Here is a 23,837-nt window from a genome sequence, read left to right on the forward strand (position 1 = left end):
GTTTCTGGGAATATGGATGTTATAAAGTTCAGCTGCTTAAGAACTGAACTACCTTTCAAGTCCTTTAATATGCCAAATATTTAAATCATTTATTCAGCCTCATGCAGCACTAACAGAACTAGTGAAGGATAAGCACTCACTGAAGAACATTAGCTAATTTTAATGGGCAAATTTCTTCAAATATCCCATAATAAATATATCCACGTTCCAATCTAGTTGCACAGGGACAAGCTGCAGGCATTCTCCTGTTATAAACACTCTTCAACAAACCTGCCACACTCCGATAATGGAAAGCAAAAGAAAAAAGAAGGAAAAAGAAAAAAATATCTATGATATGCTGTATTAAGTATCAACAACCTTAAGAATCTAACATTTCAATTTATAATTATTCACCTTAATTGTAGTCATGTCACATAACATGCTTCATACAATGCAAATTTTCATTACCATATAAATCATCTTCGTGGTAGCCCTAGAAGTTCAAATTGTCAAATTACAGGGGGCATGAAGCAAGAAATCCATTTTTTTGTTTGAACAGGTTACATAGCTAATAATTCACTAACCATCAATAATCCCCTTCATCACAACTTAATCAAATTCTGAACTGGTCTGCATGAGAAACCTTACAAGACTCTCAGCTCAACTACTACTAAGACGACCTCTGATGCACAATTTTTTTTCCACAATATGCACACACATTTTCCACAAAAACCAGGAGAAACATTTTTAGCTTTTAGTTGTTTCATTAAAACAGCCTCCACATATGTGAGGTTCAGTACTCACATAGGATGGTGCTTAAAATGCCTACTTACACTGGATCTCTGTTGGTTTCCACAAGGGCAGACTGGGATGGACCGAGCTTGATTCGACTTCAATTCTGATCACTACAACCAAGGGCAGGTTTCTTTACTCTTACCTTAACATAAAATGAACTCATCATGCCTTTTAGTATATCATATCTGACTGATGATGGACAGCCCAAATGATACAGTGAGTCAAGTAGAAGAAAATATTTCCCCAGTCAGTACAACTGCAAAGTAACGGAAGAACTTGAAACACTGAAAAATATGTGCTTTATGACCCTTAATTCCCTGTCCATGTATATACATACCAATGGGCTTTCCCTGCCTTGTAGAGGGTTGACCTGTCAAGACCAAAAAGCACGTCTTGACTGCAAGACAAAATAAAGTGAAATTCCCAGTTTCCTCCCTCTGATCCACTTAGTTGCTGTGAGGGGAATGGGGAATCTAATTGTATTTTTCTCCTGCAAAGAATTAAGGCATGCTTTGACTCGGCCACCCTCTTTATGGTGGAGTGAGGGGTTAGTCCACTGGTATGCATACAGGCATGTGAGGGAACTGAGGCACCTTTGCACTGTACAAAATGTCACCAAAAAATGTTGGTAGTCTTCCTTACATTCTTGTGTATCTGGTATGGATTGGGGGTCTGGTTTGATTAACAATCTATTGTCTTTTGAGGGGGGGTAAATGCACGTAACATCAAGGAAACTTGTAACATGGCCCATGACAATAACATCTTCGGGAACTTACCTGACGAGTATGGATCAATCAGTAAGGCAAACCCTGCTTCTAGAAGAGTACAATATATTCAATTAGATGGAAAGTTTTCATGATCAAATAATTAAATAATAATAAAATGATAATAATTACAATAGTAATACAAATAAAATAAATGAATAATAATAGCAACAACAACTGTTACCTCCAGTTTCACTGGCTGGAAATTTGCTGCTCCACACCGACTGCCAATGGCTCTCATGATCCCCAACAGATTTCTCAGAGAAGAAATGTTGAACTGTCTCTGTGTCGCTGGCTCACCGTATTAGTGAAGGACTAGTTGTCATTTGGTGAAAAAATGGAAGAAATAATTGAAGTTGCACTGCAAGACAGAGGTGAGGAAGTTGACAGGTTTTGAAGATAGGCGCCAAGGAGACAATTCTCTCTGATGTCAACCTCACAGGACCACAACTTCCAGGTATCCATCGCTGGTCCCCATTACCAAATAATGGCGGAATGCAGAAGATCACAGGTCCTGGCACTCGCCATAAAAAGGTGTTGGCAGGAGATGTTTAACAGTGCAAGAATTTCCCAAAGAAACCACCATTTAAACTGAAAAAATCTACTGACATTCATGAATACAAATTTATGTTTACCATATTGTTTGACCTGCAGTTATGACAACAGCAAGAACATAATAATGAAAAACTAAAACACTAATATATATACATATATATATACATACATACATACATATATATATTTATATTATATATACATACATATGTATACACACACACACACACACACACGTATATATATATATATATACACACACACATGCATATAAATATATACATATGTATATATACACACACAATATTATATATATATATATATAATTTTCCTACCACTTTGCAATCAATCTTTATCTAATGCTGTGACCTCTAACAAGAATTCAGGATCATATGAGCATTAGAAGTCCCAAAGACCATGCATGAAGGTAAAACACATGGTACATCTGACCTTGGAACAGAACCTTACATTCAGTAGGAAACCATACAATTGTCACTGATAAGAAAGTTGGATGGAAGAGATTACAGAGGCCTAAGATAAATAATGTTCTTGTATTGTTAATTTACAAAACTTGGAATAAGTTCAATCCTTGTGACTATATTAGCAAAAGAAGTTGTACCTCTATAAACATAATTGAATCACCGAGTAATAATAAAACTCATAAAAAAAGGGGGGGAGGGAAGGGAGGGGCTAGATGAGTTTCCTCACCTTCACAAATTGATTATAGATAAGCATAAATTCTTTTTCACCGTAACAAACCTGATACAGAAAACAAAGCTTTATGGAAGGAAAGAAAACAAACATACAATAATCCAAAGCAAAGAAAGTGTGTATGCATTTCATATGAATACACATACCTATACACATAAATGTATGTATATATTATATATCTATATACACACATTAAACATAATGCTACTTAAGAACTGCAGACTAAATGTGAAACAAGTTACTGTAAATACCAAAATATGAAACAAAAATTATCTCTCTTTAGTCTAACAAATTTTTTATCGTGCGTTGCTGCCACTGCTCACAACTGGATTGGCTTGGAGGCTTTTGTCATAGTTAAAGGTGTCGAAGACGAGTACTGAACGAGTACCGAGAAGTTAGCGACTGCCTGACTTCAGGCAGCTCAGGAGGTCGGGCGTTGTAACACATCTTGCTCCAATGTGAAACTGTAGTAATACTGTAAGAAAATTAAAATAATAATGGTTGATGGTTGATAGGTGATTCAATGGGTATTATCTATTTTTTATATGGGTGTGTGATCTAAACTGGCCACCCCCTTGTAAAGGTGTGGCCTTTAGCATATAATCTCTAAATATCTCACACTTTGGAGAGATTCACCCAGACACATTCTCTAATTTTACACAGTAGGCCACCATTCAGCATTAAAAGAGTACCAATATACAAAAGACCTGGCAACAGATTTAAACAGCCTCAGATGCAACCACCACACATATGACACAGATCACTTCATACTACAATGACCTACACTAACGATCCCTACAGCACAATGCAATATATCTTCCCTGAGTCCCTTATGGTACCACCGGGAGGCTGTTGCCAGTTACCCAAAGGATGCTGGTCTTCTGAAAGAGAGACTAGGGGCAACAGACAGTGACACAACAGGCAACTAATTCCAACACGTCCCAATCTAGTTTCCAAAAATTTCTTTCACTTCTTCACCAAGGCAATATGACCTTGGTCAGCTATCAGCTACAGAAAACTTTTGACCAGGCGGTCTTGGTCTACAGACTCCTTCAGGCTGACATTCATGAATCAATCCATCTGCTGCCTCTGGTCTCTCTTGCAAGTCGTAGATAATTTCCCACACAGCTTGTGGGAGACAGGAGAGTGAGCACAGAAATGTCTAGGTAGCCTGCTTTATGACTCTGGTGTGGAGGTTATCTATTGGGATGTATCTATCAATCTATGTATATACCAAGGGCTTTTTCCTCCTTACACGGAAGGTAGCCAAAAAGTCAAAAGGCATAGACCCTCCCCATCCATTTCATTCCCATCCACCACCCTTTCCTCCCTCTCATCTTAGCTCCTCATGGATGACAGGTCATCCCTGTATCCCACCCACTGCCCTGGGTCAGAAGCAATGCAGCAAGACACAGCACATCCACAGCAAGGCTGCTTCACTTAATCGGCAATCCCTTTGGGCTACATCAAAAGGTCCCACTCCCTTGATAAAGTACGATTTGGAGAAAGTTTTGAGTTATTAGTAAAAACTAAAGACCCTAGACATAAGAAAAGCCCCAAGGCCTGCTGGGACCATTACTGAATACTTAAGAAATGCAAAGAGATGGATGTCAAGGTGTTGATCAGATTTAAGGACAAGATGATCCTCTCTAATAATTGTCTTGCAGAACCACCAAAATGAGGTACCTATTGTTAGTCCCTGTGGCTGAGGGAGTGATGCATTTTTCCGTGACTTATGGGTCTATTTATGAAAAAGAATACAATAAAAAGGAGTTTTCATTAGAACTCACCTCATCTTCTACTTGTTGTCTGGATTTCTTGCCTGGGTTGGGAATATTACTAGTAGATCCATTTTGAGAAGACTTGACATATTTCTGGTTCAGCGTAAAGGGTACACCAAACAAGGCTGAGGGCATAAAGGAAACCATTTACAAATTTGGACTATCGTCATCCTCAGGAAATGTGGTAACAAGTTATGGAAAAAATACCTCTGATTTACAATGGAACAGTACTATACTACTTGTACCAATATGGGTATAAAATGAAAGAGCTATAATTTTTAAGGTAACCTCCTGTACTTGGAAAAGGGGCCTTCATGGTGGGTGACATGCCTTATCTATTTCTTTCATTCTAATTCATTAATATAAATTCATACTTACTAATGTACATTGTGTAAGTATACATGGGAAACAATGCCACATATTTTTGCCTCTTTCTTACACAGGATCACTAAAGAATTGGTCAAAAAAATGTACAACATATCCATGCAATTTTTAACTTTCAATCAATGGTGTAGATAATATTTCTTGTTATTCTTCAGCAAAGGGGTGGGCAAGGGGTGGCTCCTATACTAAGAAAATGGGGTTCAATCAGTCACAATCTTCCATTTAGGATATGTTCCCCCAGCTGAATACAATAATTAGTTTTAGCCAAAATAAAATAATCATGGGCACTATCATTGCTGGGATTAACATCCTCTCCATCTATTTTTTTCCCAGTTTCCACTGAAAAGAAGGTATATGAGTATCATAACAGTGGTTTACATTACAAAAACATTAAACTAAACATAACAAATGCGTTCAGTTTTTTTTTTAAGTTTCTTGGTCACATTCATACATAGAAGGTCTGATATCCAAAACCTATCTCTAAATACAAAACTTGTTCCTTTGGCCTGCATCATATCCATTAACATAAAAAAAAAATGCCAGGCTATGCTGCTGGGCCCACTCCTTATACAGAAAAATATCTAGCTGGGAAAAATATAAAGTTGAGATACTTGCAAGACGAGTCGTTGTAACTCACCTAATGCACACCCACAAATTGCAAATAGGAACAAGAGCCAAGTGACTTGGAAAAAAGAGAAAAAGGGAGAAGTACAGAATACAAGTCTATAATGTCTGAATGACTACAAAAAGATCAGTTTCAATGATGTACGGAGAGGACGTGGTGCAAAAATGGTATAGCTTACCCTAGAAGCAAACCAATAATGAAAAAAAAAGGCCGCACATAATCAAGATGAGCACATAAGGATGTTACACTACCACAAACGAGAATATAGGGTGTCCACACTGTTACCCTAATAATATAATCTTCATTTTTATGTATCAACAATTCTCATAATCAATAGTAAACTGTCTATAACAAAGCATATCTCATGATTGTGATAAAAGTTAGCAATATTTTTCCAATTTATTATAAAAATGCACATAGAAGCAATATACACTTCATTGGGGTGAAGCAGTGAAGAACAACCCAGCCCACAGCCATTTTTAAGTAGTACAACAATCATCTCTATGCAGCAACTTTTGACTATAATTACTAGGCAGGAGTCCAAATTCCTTTTACGGTATAATTTTGTAAACTATGAATGAATATATAATGAAGAGGAAGGGAGGTGAAATACATTATATGACAGAAAACACTCACCAAAATCAGCTGATCATGCAATGAGAGCTGCCCATAGCCCTTGAAATCCAGAGTAAATGCATAAAAAATAACAACAGAACTGTGTCTGGCAGTTCTATACACATGCCTCCAATTTGTAATCTAAATTAGGGATGAAGCATGTGCAACATTTCTAACAATAACCAGTTTACAGACATGCAAAGTTTATGTGACATTCTAGAAGAAGCTATTACAGACAAGGACGAGGTTACACATATCCTGGAAACCTTTAAGAACATACATATATATACCAAAGGCTTTTTCCCCCTACACGGGGGGTAGCCAAAAAGAAAAAGGCATAGAAACCACTCCCACCCTTTAAGAACAGATTTTTACAATTCACGGGGCTGTACTGTTCAAGGAGCCAAGTCATAGAAACTGACATGAAACTATCTGATTACCGACACAATGATCTTCACTGCAACTTTTGTTGGTTTAAATCTTAAAAATGACTAGATGCATGCTAACAAAGACCTTCAGATTCTTTAAATAAAATTCCGATCCTGTGGTCATCTATCTCTTTTAATGTTTATAACAGTAAGAGCTGGATAAAACAGTCCAGGATTAGAACAAATTCCACAGAGTGGATCACGACAGAAAAAGAGTGAAACAAGACAGCATTAACCGTATTCAACACAGGGAACAGTCACAAATGTACCATCCCAATCCCACCTTCACAAAGTGGGGTAGCCCTGAGAGGGCTGGTACCTGGAGTCTTAGAAGTGGTAAAGAACAGGTTCAAGGAGCCAGCAGGAAGGAAGGATAGCCATGGTGCAAACACATCTTAATAATCCTTTATGAGTAGAGATTTTACTCTAATATAGACAATGTGTGGTATTATATGTACAGTACAATACCAACCTTAAAACCAAACATTCTATCTATCATCTATATACCATGAGCTTTTTCCCCCCTTACATATATACATACATATACCAAGGGCTTTTTCCCCTTACAAGGGAGGTAGCCAAAGTCAAAAGGTATAATTCCACTCCCACCCATTTCATTCCCACCCACTCCACTCCCATTCACCACCCCTCCCTCCCTTCTTTTCTTGGCTCCTCCTGGATGACAGGTCATCCCTGCATCTCGTCCATTGCCCTGGGTCAGAAGCAATGCAGCAAGACACAGCACATCCACAGCAAGGCCGCTTCATTTAATCGACGACCCCCCTTTCCATCTCTTCATGCAGAAAAAGAGAAGATGGGGAGAAATTCCTTTGGGCTGCATCAAAATATCATTCACACATACTCCCTAACCCCATATCCCCACCCACTCCCCTCCATGCATCATAGCATCATCCATATACAACCATTCTCCACTCACCCCATCTTCTGTCTTCTCCCTTCCTTCCTCAACTGACATCCCTATTTTAAGTTTGCAGATGACACTAAAATAGGATGCCAAATTAGGTCTGGAGAAGACACCAGGATACCGTGGTAAGATCTTAAATTGTTCACATGGTCAGTGAAATGGCAAACGGACTTCAATATCTCAAAGTGTAGTGTATTAAATGTAGGTTTACACAACCCAGAAAGTAGATATAATTTAAATAACAACTTTTTAGAGAAAACTGAGTGTGAGAGAGACTTAGGAGTGCTAGAAAGTCCCAACCTTCAATAGACTCTTCAATCCAGGAAACTGTGCATTAGGGCCAAGAATAGAGGTACCAGAGCAATAGGTTTCGCTGTTAGATCTATCCCTGACCATGTGGTACAGTTTTGGTCTCCATCCTACAGAATGGATATTAATTCACTAGAAACTGTACAGAGGAGAATGACCAAAATGATACAAGGGCTCTGAAATTTACCTTATGAGGACCAGCTTAGGCACCTTAATTTACACTCTGGAAATATGCAGAGTGTGGGGTGATCTAATAGAGGTGTTGAAACAGAACAAGGTCTTAACAAGGGTTATGCAGACAAGGTCATCATATTAAGACAACAGGGCAACTCACAGTAATAGATATAAATTGCACAAATTAAGAAGGAAACAGGCAAGAACTAGTATTCAAACAGAGTGGTCGTGGCCAACCAATGGAATAGGCTTAGTATCCACGTAATGAGTGCTGTAACTATCAGTTGATTTAAGAAAAGGTTAGACAACTTTATGGATGGAGATAAGTGGTCATGGACATGGAACTGCCTAGTGTAAGCCTTATTGTCTCCTGCAGTCTCCTCATTCTTATGTTCTTATAAGACATGTCAGATACAGTACTTTCAGGTAGTCTGAAGAAATGGGAATGTAAATGGAGGATATATTATCAAAACTGCTTAGAAAAAAAAAAAAAGATAACTGAGCGGCTGGCAACATGCCTTTAGCCCTCCACAGGGAGAGACTCTGGATTGTTGTCTATGTTCAATTAGTGTGGGACTTTTTGTCATCAGAAGAAAGTGGTAAAGAGAAGTAAGCAGCAACTGCTTTTCAACTCCCCATGTGAGAAAAAGTGTACAAAATACAGTTGAAATTGATAGAGCAAGACCTTGGGCCCAGTTCTGAGAGTGAGTGAGAGTCAGCCCCTCTGGGCTGCACTTCCTGATGGAGGTGAGGGGGTTGACAGGTTTTGAAAATGGGAAGCAGCTTCGCTATTCATCTTGCAGGACCACCACATGCAGGTACCTGCACTGGTCGCTGGAGAAGAGGTATTGCACAAAAAATCAAATGGCAGTTTTACCTGTTACATGAACCATGTTGGAAGTACAGTAACATGGGGGTGTGGTAAAGGGTAATGCTTTGTGATAACAGTTCGGAGAGCCTTCTGCTAAAGCTACCACATTGGGGGCATGACGTCAGGCAACAGACAAGTAAACACCAAGAAACAGCATACACAGGTACAATTATTCTTCTAAGTAATCTAATAACATATTCATAAATCATAACCATACTGCGAACAATAAAATCATGGATACCTAAGCCACTGCTATGATTTGGTCCACAGACTTGCTGAGAGGCATGTGTCCAGGCCAAACCACCTGTGGTGACCCAAAGTACGACTTCACATTAGTCCATCGAGTACTTTCATGACTTTTTTTTTTATCAATTTTTTTCTTTCTCTCCTCTTTGCAAACTTGAAGACCACTTTCTTGTTGCCAATGTTAAAATTGAGTGCCAAACTAGAGCAACACTATTCAAAATCTAATGCTCTCTCTGCAATTAATTACAAGTGCAAAATATTTCTTATTTACCAATTGACTTGTTCATATACGTGTTACGAACAGCTAATGAATAGCTTTGTAAACATGAATGTTAAACCTCAAAAAAAGAAAAGAAAGAAAAAAGTTTCCAATTACTATTTACATGAACCACCCATTCTTCCAATCTTACAATTTGTATCTTCAATTTGTATCTTCAGTTCTAATTTGAAAATCTCTTCTTATGATCTTTCGTGATTACAAGCTGTGCTGATATAGCCCACATCTGCCACCTATCAGCATCACTGAGGAGGCAGGCATGCAGAAAAAAAAAAAAAAGTGCAAGCACAATTAACTCAATTCTGATTCTGACTAATAATATCTAATCCATGTGGTAGTAGTAAATATCTCAGCAGTAAAACAGAGCAAATATCAAGGATAAAAGTACATGTTGGGGATGGAGTTAGAGAGGGAGAGAGATATAAAAATAAAATAAATAAATAAATGAAATAAGAGAGATAGAGAGATAGAGATAAAGAGAGAAAGATTATATATATATATATATATATATATATATATATATATATATATATATATATATATATATATATATATATATATATATATATATATATATATATATTTTAAGACGTAAGGTGTCATGGAATTGTGCCTTTATGTAGCGGCACCCAGGCACAGTGCCCCTGATGAGGAACCCTCCACCAGCATCCAGTGGAGAGCAGAGCAGCTCAAAAGCCAGCTACACCAGATGGGGCAGGTAACTGTTCTCTGGAGTAGACTCAAAGTTCATTCACTTTTTCACAACACCAACATCTTTCCATCCCACACTCGTTTATTCCATTGAGGAGGAGAGCAACTCATCAGCACATGTCCTCCTCCTTCTGCAAGCCAGCAATTATGAAACTCCCAGGCCCCTACACATGCCCTAAATGCACAAGATTCATCACAGAAGCACACACATACTTTCACTGTAACAACTGCATCACACCAACACTAGACAAAACACAACAAACCAGAACTCCTGCCTGCACACCACTCAGCTGAAATCACAAAACAACCACTACCTAGACTTACTAAAAATGAATTTATATGACATCACCAATACTGTCAGGGGGCACACAAAGAGGCTGTAAACCTGCCTGCACACCACTCAGCTGAAATCACAAAACAACCACTACCTAGACTTACTAAAAATGAATTTAAATGACATCACCAATACTGTCAGGGGGCACGCAAAGAGGCTGTAAAGTGGTGGGAGTAAATCAGCTTTGTCTGTCAGGTCCCGACGTGGAGTTGCTGCATCTTCCTGCATTGCATTTGACCTGGGCAGTGTGGTGAGGGGCAGGGATGACTCTTGATCCAAGCAATCAGTCGTTGCCTCAAATTTTGCCAAGTGGAAAACCTGCAGCCTCAGGCAGTGGCTGGCAGCAGTCCTCGGCACTTCCTAAAGATCTCTCCAAGAAGAAACTTTGGACTGTTATTTGCTATATCCGTGTGGGACTGTTTCTATGTCACCAGCTCAAAGTGGTGGGGAGAGGAGAGTAGTTGCTCATTGTTGGCTGTCATGTGTGAAAGATGTACAGTTGAACTTGATAGAGAGAACGAGCCCTTGGGCCTATAGTCAAGTGTCAACCCCACAGGTAACCTCCTGATGGAGGCAAGAGGGTTGATGGGTTTTGAAAATGGGAAGCAACTCTACTGTCCATCTTGCAGGACCAACACATGCATACCCATCACTGAAAGACAGGAGAGGCAAAGAATGGGTTTTGATGGGTGTGGGAGGGTTGGGTGGATGCTTTGACTTTACCCTGCCCCCTCATAAGGGGAACAAGGTCCTTTGGCAGTTCCTACACAAATGCTCCATCCACACACATAGCACTAACACAAGAAACCAAATTCTCACCACAGATTGCACTTTACACCAACCTTTACAAACTACATTACAATCAAAAGATAAAACAACAACATTTCTATACAAGAGCACACGATTCAATCAGGATCCCAACACCCAGCCAGAGTTGGATTCATAAGGAGGTAAATGGTCAACAGCCTCAGGCACCCTACCACTGAGGTCCTCCCAAACTTCCTTTACAAAAAAAAACTTTACAAAAAAAAATGTAAAGATTAAGAATAAATCTTAATACTAAAAAAATAAACACATAAATAAAGTTACGTGAAGGCATTAAAAAAATAAAAAGCCAGAGGCCCCAGGTGCTCCCAGGTCCCATTTCAGGGTGGTGTCCCCCTTTGGGTCGATCTATCGATATACCAAGAGAACTTTTCCCCCCATTATATGGAAGTCTACCACCCAAGGCCTGCACCCACCCTCCATCCATCCCACACTCACCCACCACCCATTTGTTCCATTTTAAAAATGTCTTGGCTCTCTGTGATGGATGGGCTACCCCTGTTCCCCACCCCACTGCTGGAGTAAGAAGCAATGTAGCAACAAACAGCAACCCCATAGACCCCAGCCGCTGAAGCCAATTTATACCCATCACAGTGTCTTACTGCATTGCTCCTGAACCAGGGCAGTGAGCGTGAGACAGAGATGACCTTTCATCCATGATGAGCTAATGATGAAAGGGAGGAGAGGGTGGTGGATGGTTATGGAATGAGTGGAAGTGAAATGGGTGGGAATGGGTACATGTCCTTTAACTTGGACCTCCCTTATAAGGGGGAAAAACGCCCCTTGAAGTGATAGATAATTTCGTTTATATGGCAACCCTTCCTCCTCATCCCCTCAGGAGTAAATAAAGAAGACCCTTTGGGCCACATAAATTTAATACCCATTCACACCCATTCTCCATTCACATCTATCTCCTACCCTCTCCCTTCCCTGCTCAACAGACATTCCTCTTTTACCCAAGGCCCCCTTTACCCAGTATATCCATCCATTTTCAGTCTTCCCCTGCAGTTCACTCCATTCATCACTGCCTTCCACATTATTTTTGCTAATCTTTTCTTTTCCACCCATCCTTTCCATATTATCCAAATCATCTCAGACATACACATACAATATAACAAAATGGCCCAAATACTATGAGCAAGTCGATCAATCAATCAATCATTCAATCTACTGCCCCAGTCTCTCTTGCAGGAGACCCACTGCTCCCAGGTAACTGACAAGAGCCACCAGGTAGGTCCACAGGTCACTCAGGGAAGAAATACTGTGGTGTTCCATGTTCTTTTTATGGTGGTAGCTCTGGGGCAGTAGGATTCTGTGACCTGGCCTATTCTGCATTGGCAAAGTCTTGGAGCTTGATGGTGCCCTGAATGCAAACATGCCACTGTGGTTTTCATTTCTCTCACGAGGAATTTTTCTGTGGGGCTGACATCTGGGGGTTTTGGTGAAATACAGTTTGGTGGTCCGTCTAAAATCAAATATAAAAAAGCATATCTCCAGATGGCACCATTGGGTACCATCACATAGTCCATTTACTCTCTCTTGTCCACCTCCCCATCCACTTACTTCCAAGAGCTGGAATTAGGGCTGATGTACATCAGAATGTCTGCATCACCTCTGAAGTCCTTGGTGAGGCTGCTTATACCCAACCAATGGCCAAATTAAAAGATCACCTCCCGCTAGAAAAAAAGCTAACATACTCAGGCCCACACCTGCCACAAACACAACCTTCACTGCTCATACAAACCATTTCATGGTGTAAACAAATATGAGAATGATCATACTTGCAAGAGTTGCAACCACATGATTTTGACTTCAGAAGGAAATGCTCATTAATGTCCATGAACAACTCATAAAAGTCACACCGAACCTCTTCCATATGACGATGCCAATATAGGTGTCATGAGGTGTAAGTCATGATTTCTCATCACAAATAGTAATAATAAGGTATGAAGAGTGGAAGGAAGGCACTTCCAGAGTTAAAATTGCTCTGTATGGTGAATAAGAGGCCCAATGAATTAGAAGTTCATATACAAGAGAGGAAAAGAGTTAGGAGGTGGAAGAAGAGGAAAATGTTTGTGAAACTTCAGGCAGAAAGAGAAACCATTTACTTCAAGCCAGAAAAAAATTACCTAGAATAGGAAGAATCTGAAAGAGTAAAACAACAAGTTAGAGAGATGAAGACTGGTGGGAGAACATACTTGTGGGGGGATCATGGTGAGTAATGGTTGGTAAAACCAAGGGAATGAAAATAAGTCTGACAGAATAAGAATGAAGGATAAGAACAAAATACGATACAATTGGGTTACAAGCAACGAAAACCAACCTGACTGTGGAGGCCCATATAAGGTGCTTGTGTCTCGACTAGCATGAGAGGGGGAGTTGTATGGGGCTCCAATATTACGTGGTGGAAGAGGTGGTGGTGGGCTGAGAGGACCCGACACTGGTCCTCCAGGAGGTTGTGGAGCCGGTCTGGAAGGGCTTAGACCCGGATAAAGAGCGCCATTTCCTCCAGTGCTACTACTGACTCCACCTGCAGGATTTACCCTACAGGCAGAAGAAGACAGGAAAATGTAATCAAATAACTTGATATAACTAACAAAGTTCATAGTGATGTACAAATGGCAGGAAACAGCATTAACAGGGGTGGATCCAGGGGGGGGATGAAGTCCCCCCAAATTAGTTTTTTCATTATTTCATTGTATGGGTCAAGAAACTTGGCAGTAATACAGTGGCAGATGTTTTTTCCCCCAACATTTAATAAAACACTTCAGCGAAAGTAATTTGAAGGATGTTCAACACATTATCGAGAGTAAATCTGGAAAAATGCAAAATTAAGTATTACTTTTGCCCAATATTTTGAAATAAACCAGTGAGAATATACACTTCAAAATATATTCAAAATCATTGTATTCATACTACAGAGTACACCTGTTTAAAAGTGTCATCTATATTTACAAAATTCAGGTTAGCCCCCCACCCCCTAAGCATAATCTATATTTACAAAATTCAGGTTAGCCCCCACCCCCAAACTTTGATCCTGGATCTGCCACTGAGCATTAAATAATTTGCGTACACCACTTCCTCCCAAAACTCTATACATTGAAAGTTAATATTAGATCAAACATTCCCTTATTTTGTTCATTAAATCAAGGGATGGGTGGATATTCAACAAGTCTTCTGGTTATCAAATATTGCTGGATCAGTATACATCGAAATTGTTGCATACAATATTTTGAAATTCTCATTCAATTCTCTTTTTTTTATATACCCTATATGGATTAATTTACTAATGAAGTAATGAACTTCCTTTAAGCAATCCAACAAACATTATCTTAAGGGGGCCGTTGCACTCGAAAACGAACTTCGTCAATTATGATCGGAATTTCGCGAATTTTTAATATGTTATATATACATATACTGTGATGTTCACCACCAATTTTCATATCATTTGGTTGAAAAACAATGAAGTTATTAATAAAAAAAACATTTTTGGACCAAAAGTTTGCAAATTTATTCAGCTTTCAAATGATCCAAACCCCATTAAAATCGGCCAAGTAGTTACGGAGGAGATAGAAAAAATGTAGAGAAAAGGGTAGTTTTGAGATATTGAGCTTTGAAGTTCAAAATACATTTCCCTGCATTTTTTATATATTTCATTTAGATTTTTTTTCTCTGCGACAATCTTCATGTATTCTATGTCATTCACATGTTATTATAAAGTGTAGCTGGTACCTGGTCCCCCCTTTTATGAGGTATTAGCAGCTCAGAAGGTGAGGGTTTCAGGAGGCACCTCCTCCTCACTGTCACCAGGTTCGCTTACTAGAAAGCTCCCGGCTGGAAATCGGAGCTGAACGATAATTTTCTCTTCCTCTTTCTGGTTTTTGGTGTCCCTTTCCATTCTGTGTCTGTCTTGTTCCTCAAGTGCTTTTGTAATGATGGGATTGACTCCAAGTGAGAAAGAAGATTATGTGTCCTTCCAAAGTTATGATCAATGACAGTCGCTCGTGACGAAAAGCACTCAGAGCGTTTCATTTGAAGAGGCACGTGATGGTACGTCATGCATGCTCGATGTTTGCGGTGACGTCATTTGAGAAAAAATGATATGGAGGGGTAGAGGAGTGCGATAATGCGCGGTCAGCGTAGCCAAGCCCGGGCACACGCAGCAGCACTGCTATGAGTCATCTCCAGTAGTAACCGAGGCAAAAGTACACTCTTTCTCAATAATTTGATTCAGTTTCTTAGCTTTCATGAAATGCACATTTTTTCTTTGAATGTTTAGGCATTCTTGAAATGATTATAGCTTCAAATAAAAGTAAATAAATGTTCTCCAAGGAGCGACAATTCGCTTTCTCCGCCTACTCACAATAATTATCTCGGTTTACTCACAAGTGCAAAGTGCTATCACCACATGTAGGGCAAGTTTCCAGCTAGTCTATATTGGTGAATAACAAAATACATTGTATTTGTGCCATTTTTATTGCGATGAAATAACTTAGTCGAACATATGTGCAGCGAAGGTGTACTGGGAAGTGGGGGGGGGGTCAGAAAAATAGCCATAACTCCTTTATTTTTTTGTATTTTGCTGAAATATTTCAGGACTGGCTTGCCAAAGGCCACTAGATGACGGTATTTTTTTTAATATTTCGATTTTTTTCGGAAATTTATCGCAACGGCCCCCTTAACTTATTACCCTTATGAACACCAATGGTTACCCATGAAAATAAAAACAAGGTAATGTTCACGAATGACTCATGAAAAAATAAATATACAAATAAAAACATACATACATACATATACCAAGGCTTTTTCCCCCTTACAAGGGAGGTAGCCAAAAAGGAAAAGGCATAAAATCATTCCCACCCATTCCATCCCTGAATACACTCCACACCCCTCCACCCTCCCTCCCATCTTAGCACCTCCTGGATGACGGGTCATCCCTGCACCTTGTCCACTGCCCTGGGTCAGAAGCAGCGTTGCAAAACACAGCACATCCACAGCAAGGCCGCTTCATTAAATCGGCGACCCCCTCTCTCCGTCCCCCCATTGCATAAAAAGAGAAGACGGGGAGAAATCCCTTCAGGCTGCGTCAAATTTTGCTCACACATACTACCTCACCCCCCATCCCATGAATAAAATAATAATAAAACATGTAAGTCACTATCAGTTCATTTCAAAAGCATATATTTATTATTATGAGACCTCACCCATATGGAAGTGGAGACGAGGAAGGTTGAGCACTGCTTTTATTTGGGGTGGGAGCCGGAGGAACTGGCCCTGGTTTGTAGCAAATGCACAGGCCATTCATCTCCCCAACCAATGTGAAACCTTCTGGGGCCACCTTGGATCGACTGAGGATGATGATGTCTGTGACGCTCTGGGAGGCCATATGGCGAGGAACAGCCTTGTAACATATCTGCTTCTTTTTAAAGGCCTTCTGACCTGAAAAATTTCAAGTGTAAAAATTGATAAAAAACAAATAAAAATAAAATCTATTATAGTGGTAGGGTGGTAGGAAGAGCATATATTGAAAATAGAGGAATGAGAAAAAGGAAAAACTAAAAGCTAAATAAATAAGATAAATTATAATGGGTAATGAGGAAGGCACAATAGCTTCCCATACAAGGTGAAAGAAATACAATTGAGGTCAAAAGGTCTTGGGCTCAATCCAGAGATTGGGGATTAGCCCCTTCAGGCTGTGCCTCCAGATGGGAGATGAGGATGTGAGAGGTTTCAAAGAGGGTTTGCAGGAAGACTATTCTCTGTGACACCCATCTTTCCACCCATTCGACCTACTCAGTCATTCAGAAGAGATTTTATGTTTAAGTTTACAACTTCATTAGATTATTCATTTCAATGTTCTAATTATTTATCAATTTAGAAATGAAGTGTATGTCCTTTGATGAGGCCACCCCTTTATGAGGGAGAAACCCTTTGATATGATTCACCTTGGTCTTGAACTGCATGCTGGGCTTGGGACTGACAAGTTACACTTCTTGATGAGAGCTAACAGCTTGCACACAGACCAGCCCCAACATTTACATCAACTTTCAAAGTACGTCCTCTGACATTTCACATAAGGGGGGAGAGTGAGCAAGGGAAAGACCCGTTTTCTCATATTTGCCATTCTAACTAGACAGTCTTATTTCTACTCACTTACCTGTGTCTTGGGTCTGTTCAATTATGGTGAATCCCGTAGGTCTGCAATCTCTATCATTAATAATGAGGATGTTCTCTACAATATATCCCATGTAGCCTTCCGTCTTGCTGTGGCACAGATACCTTGTAACTCTCCGGAAGAACCCATCTTTGTATAGATCAGCATCAATATCCTGATCATGGGTTTTTGACACCTGAAATTGGGGAAAAATAAAGTTGTGAACAATTTCTGATGGAGAGCTTTTGAAATAAAGAGACACAGCAGCAGCACTGGCCTTGATAGGACAAGTGCTAGTTTTCCTGCCATTTATGGAGCAAGATATCGAGAAATTAATAAACATATGTAAAAATGTGACAAAAGATCTGACAGGATCACAAACTGGATACTTAAATAATGTTGGAAACAACTAATGGACAAACTCCACAGTCTTATTACATGTTCACTGAAAGAAGGCATTGTGCTACTTGATAGGAAAAGAGCAAACATAGTGCCATTTCTCAAAGGTCAAAACAAGGAAACACCACTAAATTATAGGCCAATATCACTAACCAGCACAATAGTAAAATTATGTGCAAGGATTGTGAAAGATCAATGGACCAAATATCTTGAAAAGATGAACATTCTGACAGACAGTCTGTCTGTCTGGCTTTGGATCTGGAAAGTCATGTGTATCAAACCTTTTAAAGCTTTTACTCAACAAGAGTGACTGATGTGCACACACACACACACACACACTTCAACGAACGGACGGCTTAGAAGACGTTCTGAAGAAAATTGAAGTTTTGTGGATCCCAACGCAAAGAGAAGTGCCTATTGTATTTACAGGGTGGGGGGGAAATTGCTCGTGGAGTAGTAGGAATGTAGGGAAAGAGGAGAAGGGGAGGGATTACTGAGGGAAATGGAAGGAAATGAGGAAGGAGTAGACTTGGCCCAGGCAGACAGGCGAAAGGTAAACAAACGGCCCCCCGACGACGATGAAATGTCTAATAAAAATGTAAATAAGAGCAATACAGTAGAAAGTGATGAGAATATTTTCCAGGGATTTAAAGAGGGTGGGGGGGACACAAACCCCCCCCGACTGACAAGACTAGAAGAGAAGGTCGATAAGATGATCGAGGACTTGGAGCGTAGGTTCGGTCATGTTAACAATATTATACGGAGGGTTGAAAAATTGGAAGAACTAGAGAAGGCGAACAAAAACTTAACTGATGAAATAGAAAACCTGAAAAGACAGTTAAAAGAAGTAAAGGTGGAGAATGAGGAATTGAAGAGGAATAGTAAAGAAAACAGAGAGGGATGGAAGTCGATAAAAGAAAACAGTAAAGTTGCATTTACTGATATAATTAAACAGCAAATGAGAGAACAAACTGAAGACTCAGTTATTAAAGTGATGAGACAGAAGGAGAATATAGTAAGAGACTTAGCTGACAAAAAGAAATGTATAATTATATTAGGAATGGAAGAGAAACATAACCCAGATAGAACCTCAAGAACCAATGAGGAAAATGAAAAAGTAAGCAGTTTACTAAAATTAGTTCAAGAAGATGAACCAGAAATTATGAAGGAAATTGAGGAAAAATTCAGGCTCGGAAAGTATAGTAAAGATAAGACCAGACCAATTAAGATTAAATTCAGGTCACAAACGACGGCAGAGAATATATTATCCAAAACAGGGAAACTAGCAACAAGTGAACAATACAAAAAGATATGGATAAAAAGGGAAATGAATAAAGAGGAAAGAGAGGAAGAAAAGCAGAAAAGACTGGAAGCTAAGACAAAAAACGAGAACAGAACGGAGTCAGAGAAAGAGAGATTCTATTGGAGAGTAGTGAATATGAAACTAAGGCAGTTCGACATACAAGAGAAAAACAAAAGGGAAACAGAGAACACAATGGAAGTGACAGAAAACTAAGAGTGTCTTACACAAATATAGATGGATTAATAACAGGATTGAATGAGCTGAATGATTATTTGAAAGAAAAAGAACCGGACATAATGGGAATTGTAGAAACAAAATTAAAAGGCCCACTACCACCCAACAGTGTAGGACATGATGCATATAATTATTGGATTAAAAACAGAGAGAAAAAGCAAGGGGGTGGAGTTATGTTCCTGACTAAGAAGGATATAAACATGAGGGGTGTCATATATGGAAAGAATACAGTAGAGATGATTATGATCAAAGTGGAAGACAGAGATAAGAAGAGCAGAAAATTTGTGATAAATTATGTGCCTCCGAAAACAACCTCATGGGAGGAGAGTGAACATAAAAATATGTTAGAGGACACAAAGATAATATTAAATAAAATAATGGAAGATGGAGGAAGAATAGTTATAATGGGCAACTTTAATTGCAAAGAAATCTGCTGGGAAGAAATGACAGTAAAGGGTGGAGACGGCTCATGGGGAAATGCTCTACTTGAGATGATTACTGACCATTCAATGACACAATGGATACAAGAGAACACCAGGTATAGAAATGAAGAAGAACCATCGAGACTAGACTTAATAATTACATCTGAACCTAGAATAGTGGACAAGATTGAATATAAAACACCAATAAGTAAAAGTGACCACATATTGATTGAACTGGAACTTAATGAAGAAAAATATAGGAAAAGAAATGAGCAATATAGAAAAGGAAGAATGATGTATGAAAAAACAAACTTTGATAAAATAAGAGAATTCTTTCAACAAGAAAACTGGGAAGAAATATACAAAGAAGAAACAACAGTGGAAGAGAAATGAAATATTTTGACAAAAATTTACAAAAAAGGAGTGGAAAAGTATGTCCCAAGACAAAAACAAGAAAAAGAATATGTAAAATGCTGGTACAACAAAAGTTGTAGGGAGTTAAAAGACAAAAGAGACAAAGCCTGGACCAGATGGAAAAAAGACAGAAGACCTGAAAAATGGAAAATATATACCGGTTATAGAAATGAATATGTACAAACGTGCAGAGAGGAAAACAGAAAATATGAAAAAGATGTCATAGAAAAGTGTAAAGATCAACCAAAACTATTCTACAGATTTGTAAACAATAAACTGAAAAACAAACAAGACTTGGAGAAATTAAGACAAGGGGGAGTTGAATACACTGAGGAAATGGAAATGGCGGAAATTATGAACAAACATTTTAAATCAGTGTTTACAAGGGAGAACATACAACCTGAAGAGATTGAATGGAAAGAGAAAGTCCCCCCTATGGAAGAAATAGAAGTAACAAAGAATGAAATATTGACACACTTGAGTAATCTTGATGTCAGAAAATCGCATGGACCAGATGATATAGCAAACTGGATTCTGAAAGAATGCAGGAATGAACTGGCAGACAAAATACATAGCATACTAAACAGTTCCTTGAAAGAAGGAAAAGTTCCAGAAGATTGGAAAAAAGCAAATATAGTACCTATATATAAAGGAGGAAATAAAGAAGAACCTACAAACTATAGACCAGTCTCTCTAACAAGTACAATAGCAAAAATTTGTGAAAGAATTATCAAAAGTAGATGGGTAAAATATTTAGAAAAAAACAAAGTGTTAAATCCAAGGCAATTTGGATTCAGACAAGGACGATCATGCATCACCAATTTAATATGTTTCTATTCAAGGCTAATAGATATAATACAAGAAAGAGATGGATGGGCGGACTGTGCATTTCTAGACCTAAAGAAAGCTTTTGACAAAGTACCACATAAGAAGTTGCTTAAGAAATTAGAAACTCAAGGAGGAATACAGGGAAAACTACTAAATTGGATGGAAGACTTTTTGCAAGAAAGAAAAATGAGAGTAGTGATAAGAAACCAGCACTCAAAATGGGATGAAGTAATAAGCGGTGTTCCGCAGGGAACAGTACTGGCCCCAATAATGTTTGCTATATATATTAATGATATGGATGAAGGAATAGAAAGCTATATGAGCTTCTTTGCAGATGATGCAAAACTACTGAAAAGAGTGGAAACTGAAGAAGATTGTGAATCACTACAAAGAGATCTAAATATAGTACAGGAATGGAGTAGGAAGTGGGAGATGGAGTTCAATACAAAAAAGTGTAGTATAATGGAATTTGGAAAAAGCAAAAACAGAATAACAGGAGCATATAAATTGGGAGAAGAAGGAATAAAAAATATAGAAAATGAGAAGGACCTGGGAGTCATTGTGTTGCACACTCTACAAGGCATATCTACGACAAATATCCTAGATCTCCTCGACAGATGCTAGCGAGCATCACAGCGATGCATCGAGGTGCAGCTAGAGTGAGTTGGCAACGATAAGGTTGGCCTATGGTCAGTCTTGCGGTTAAGTTCGCAGGCCTAGCGTCGAGACTCCAACGGCACATCTGTTCTTCGAGTGCCAAATGCGAACAGCCAGGAAGATATTGCCATGAAAGGATATTTTATATTTATGCAGGTTTCCCTCCGGGAAACCTCTGTTCCATTGTATATTAATTCTCCTCCTGTATTTTTACCTTGTTCTCAAAGTCAGCTAGATTTTAAGATGTTATCTTTCCGCCCTTGCCGGAAAAACCAGCACCTATGTTCTGATGTTCTCGTCGGCAACCTAGCCGGCACCTTGTATATAAACCCATACTTCTCACAAATAAAGAGAGAAAGACCAAAGGCTAAACACAAGCTCCACGCGTTTCGTTCGACCTCCACGAAGACCGCCAAACCTTCACCATGCTACCAGATCATATTTGAAACGAACCCTCCTATGTTGGGCCTTATTGCAAGACCAACATATGAATAATATGTCACCTGAGAAACATATAAGATTTTTGGAGAAACTTATAATTTAATAAGAACAATCAAAGTTGCATTTACATACCTGGATGAAGAAATGGTGAAGAAAATTCTAATCACCCTGATAAGACCAAGATTGGAATATGCAGCAACGATATGGTCACCAAGTACAAAAAAATGTATAAAAAACTTGAAAGAATACAAAGAGCAATTACAAAACTGGCACCAACACTCTCAAAACTATCATATGAAGAGAGACTAGAAAAACTTGAACTACAGACACTAGAGCAAAGAAGAGAGGAGATTTGATAGCTATTTACAGAATCATGAAAGGCATAGAAATTACTGATAGAGAGAATCTGATAAAATGGGATAACAGAAATACAAGAGGACACGGAAAGAAAATAAAAAAAAGACAGCTATAGAAGAGACTTGAAAAAGAACAGCTTTCCTCACAGAGTAATAAACAGTTGGAACAAGTTAGATGAGAAAGTGGTGTGTGCAAAAACAATACATGAATTTAAAAATAGTTTAGATAAAATGAGATATGAAGATGGGACCCCACGAGCATAGCTCCCCTTCCCGTAAAATACAACTAGGTAAATACAGAAAGAGAGAGAGAGAGAGAGAAGAGGAGAGAGAGAGAGAGAGAAGAGAGAGAGAGAGGAGAGAAGAGAGAGAGAGAGAGAGAGAGAGAGAGAGAGAGAGAGAGAGAGAGAGAGAGAGAGAGAGAGAGAGAGAGGAGAGAGAGAGAGAGAGAGAGAGAGAGAGAGAGAGAGAGAGAGAGAGAGAGAGAGAGAGAGAGAGATGAGAGAGAGAGAGAGAGAGAGAGGAGAGAGAGAGAGAGAGAGAGAGAGAGAGAGAGAGAGAGAGAGAGAGAGAGAGAGAGAGAGAGAGAGAGAGAGAGAGGAGAGAGAGAGAGATAGAGAGAGAGAGAGAGAGAGAGAGAGAGAGAGGAGAGAGAGAGAGAGAGTAGAAAGAGAGAGATCGAGAGAGAGAAAGAGAGAGAGTGAGAGAGAGAGAGGAGAGAGAGGAGAGGAGAGCGAGAGAGGAGAGAGAGAGAGAGAGGAGAGGAGAGAGAGAGAGAGAAAGAGAGGCGAGGAGAGAGAGAGAGAGAGGAGAGAGAGAGAGGAGAGACAGGAGAGAGAGTGGAGAGAGAGATGAGAGAGAGAGAGAGAGAGAGGGGGAGAGGAGGAGAGAGAGAGAGAGAGAGAGAGAGAGAGAGAGAGAGAGAGAGAGAGAGAGAGAGAGAGAGGAGAGAGAGAGAGAGAAGAGAGGAGAGAGAGAGAGAGAAGAGGAGAGAGAGAGAGAGAGAGAGAGAGAGAGAGAGGAGAGAGAGAGAGAGAGGAGAGAGAGAGAGAGAGAGAGAGAGGAGGAGGAGAGAGAGAGGAGAGAGAGAGAGAGAGAGGAGAGAGAGAGAGAGGAGAGAGAGAGAGAGGAGAGAGAGAGAGAGAGGAGAGAGAGAGAGAGGAGAGAGAGAGAGAGGAGAGAGAGAGAGAGGAGAGAGAGAGAGAGGAGAGAGAGAGAGAGGAGAGAGAGAGAGAGAGAGAGAGAGAGAGAGAGAGGAGAGAGAGAGAGAGAGGAGAGAGAGAGAGAGGAGAGAGAGAGAGAGGAGAGAGAGAGAGAGGA

At 39.4% G+C, this 23,837-nt stretch overlaps 1 protein-coding gene across 2 annotated transcripts in view; it reads right to left on the minus strand.

Annotated features, from left to right (window-relative positions):
- Positions 1–326: 326 nt before the first annotated feature.
- Positions 327–23,837, minus strand: part of Mvb12 (multivesicular body subunit 12-like Mvb12) — a 35,377-nt gene continuing 11,866 nt past the window's right edge. For both annotated transcript variants that reach the window (XM_076200708.1, XM_076200707.1), the window contains 5 exons: positions 17,467–17,659; positions 16,514–16,748; positions 13,633–13,853; positions 4,595–4,710; positions 327–3,279 (listed from right to left, as the gene is read on the minus strand). In XM_076200708.1, coding sequence (XP_076056823.1) covers positions 3,226–3,279; positions 4,595–4,710; positions 13,633–13,853; positions 16,514–16,748; positions 17,467–17,659 — 819 coding nt within the window. In that variant the 3' untranslated portion in view covers positions 327–3,225. The remainder of the gene's footprint in view (positions 3,280–4,594; positions 4,711–13,632; positions 13,854–16,513; positions 16,749–17,466; positions 17,660–23,837) is intronic.

The sequence above is a fragment of the Oratosquilla oratoria genome, chromosome 17 (assembly GCF_046742065.1).
Source record: "Oratosquilla oratoria isolate Oo_2021 chromosome 17, ASM4674206v1, whole genome shotgun sequence".
NCBI classification, from domain to species: domain Eukaryota; kingdom Metazoa; phylum Arthropoda; class Malacostraca; order Stomatopoda; family Squillidae; genus Oratosquilla; species Oratosquilla oratoria.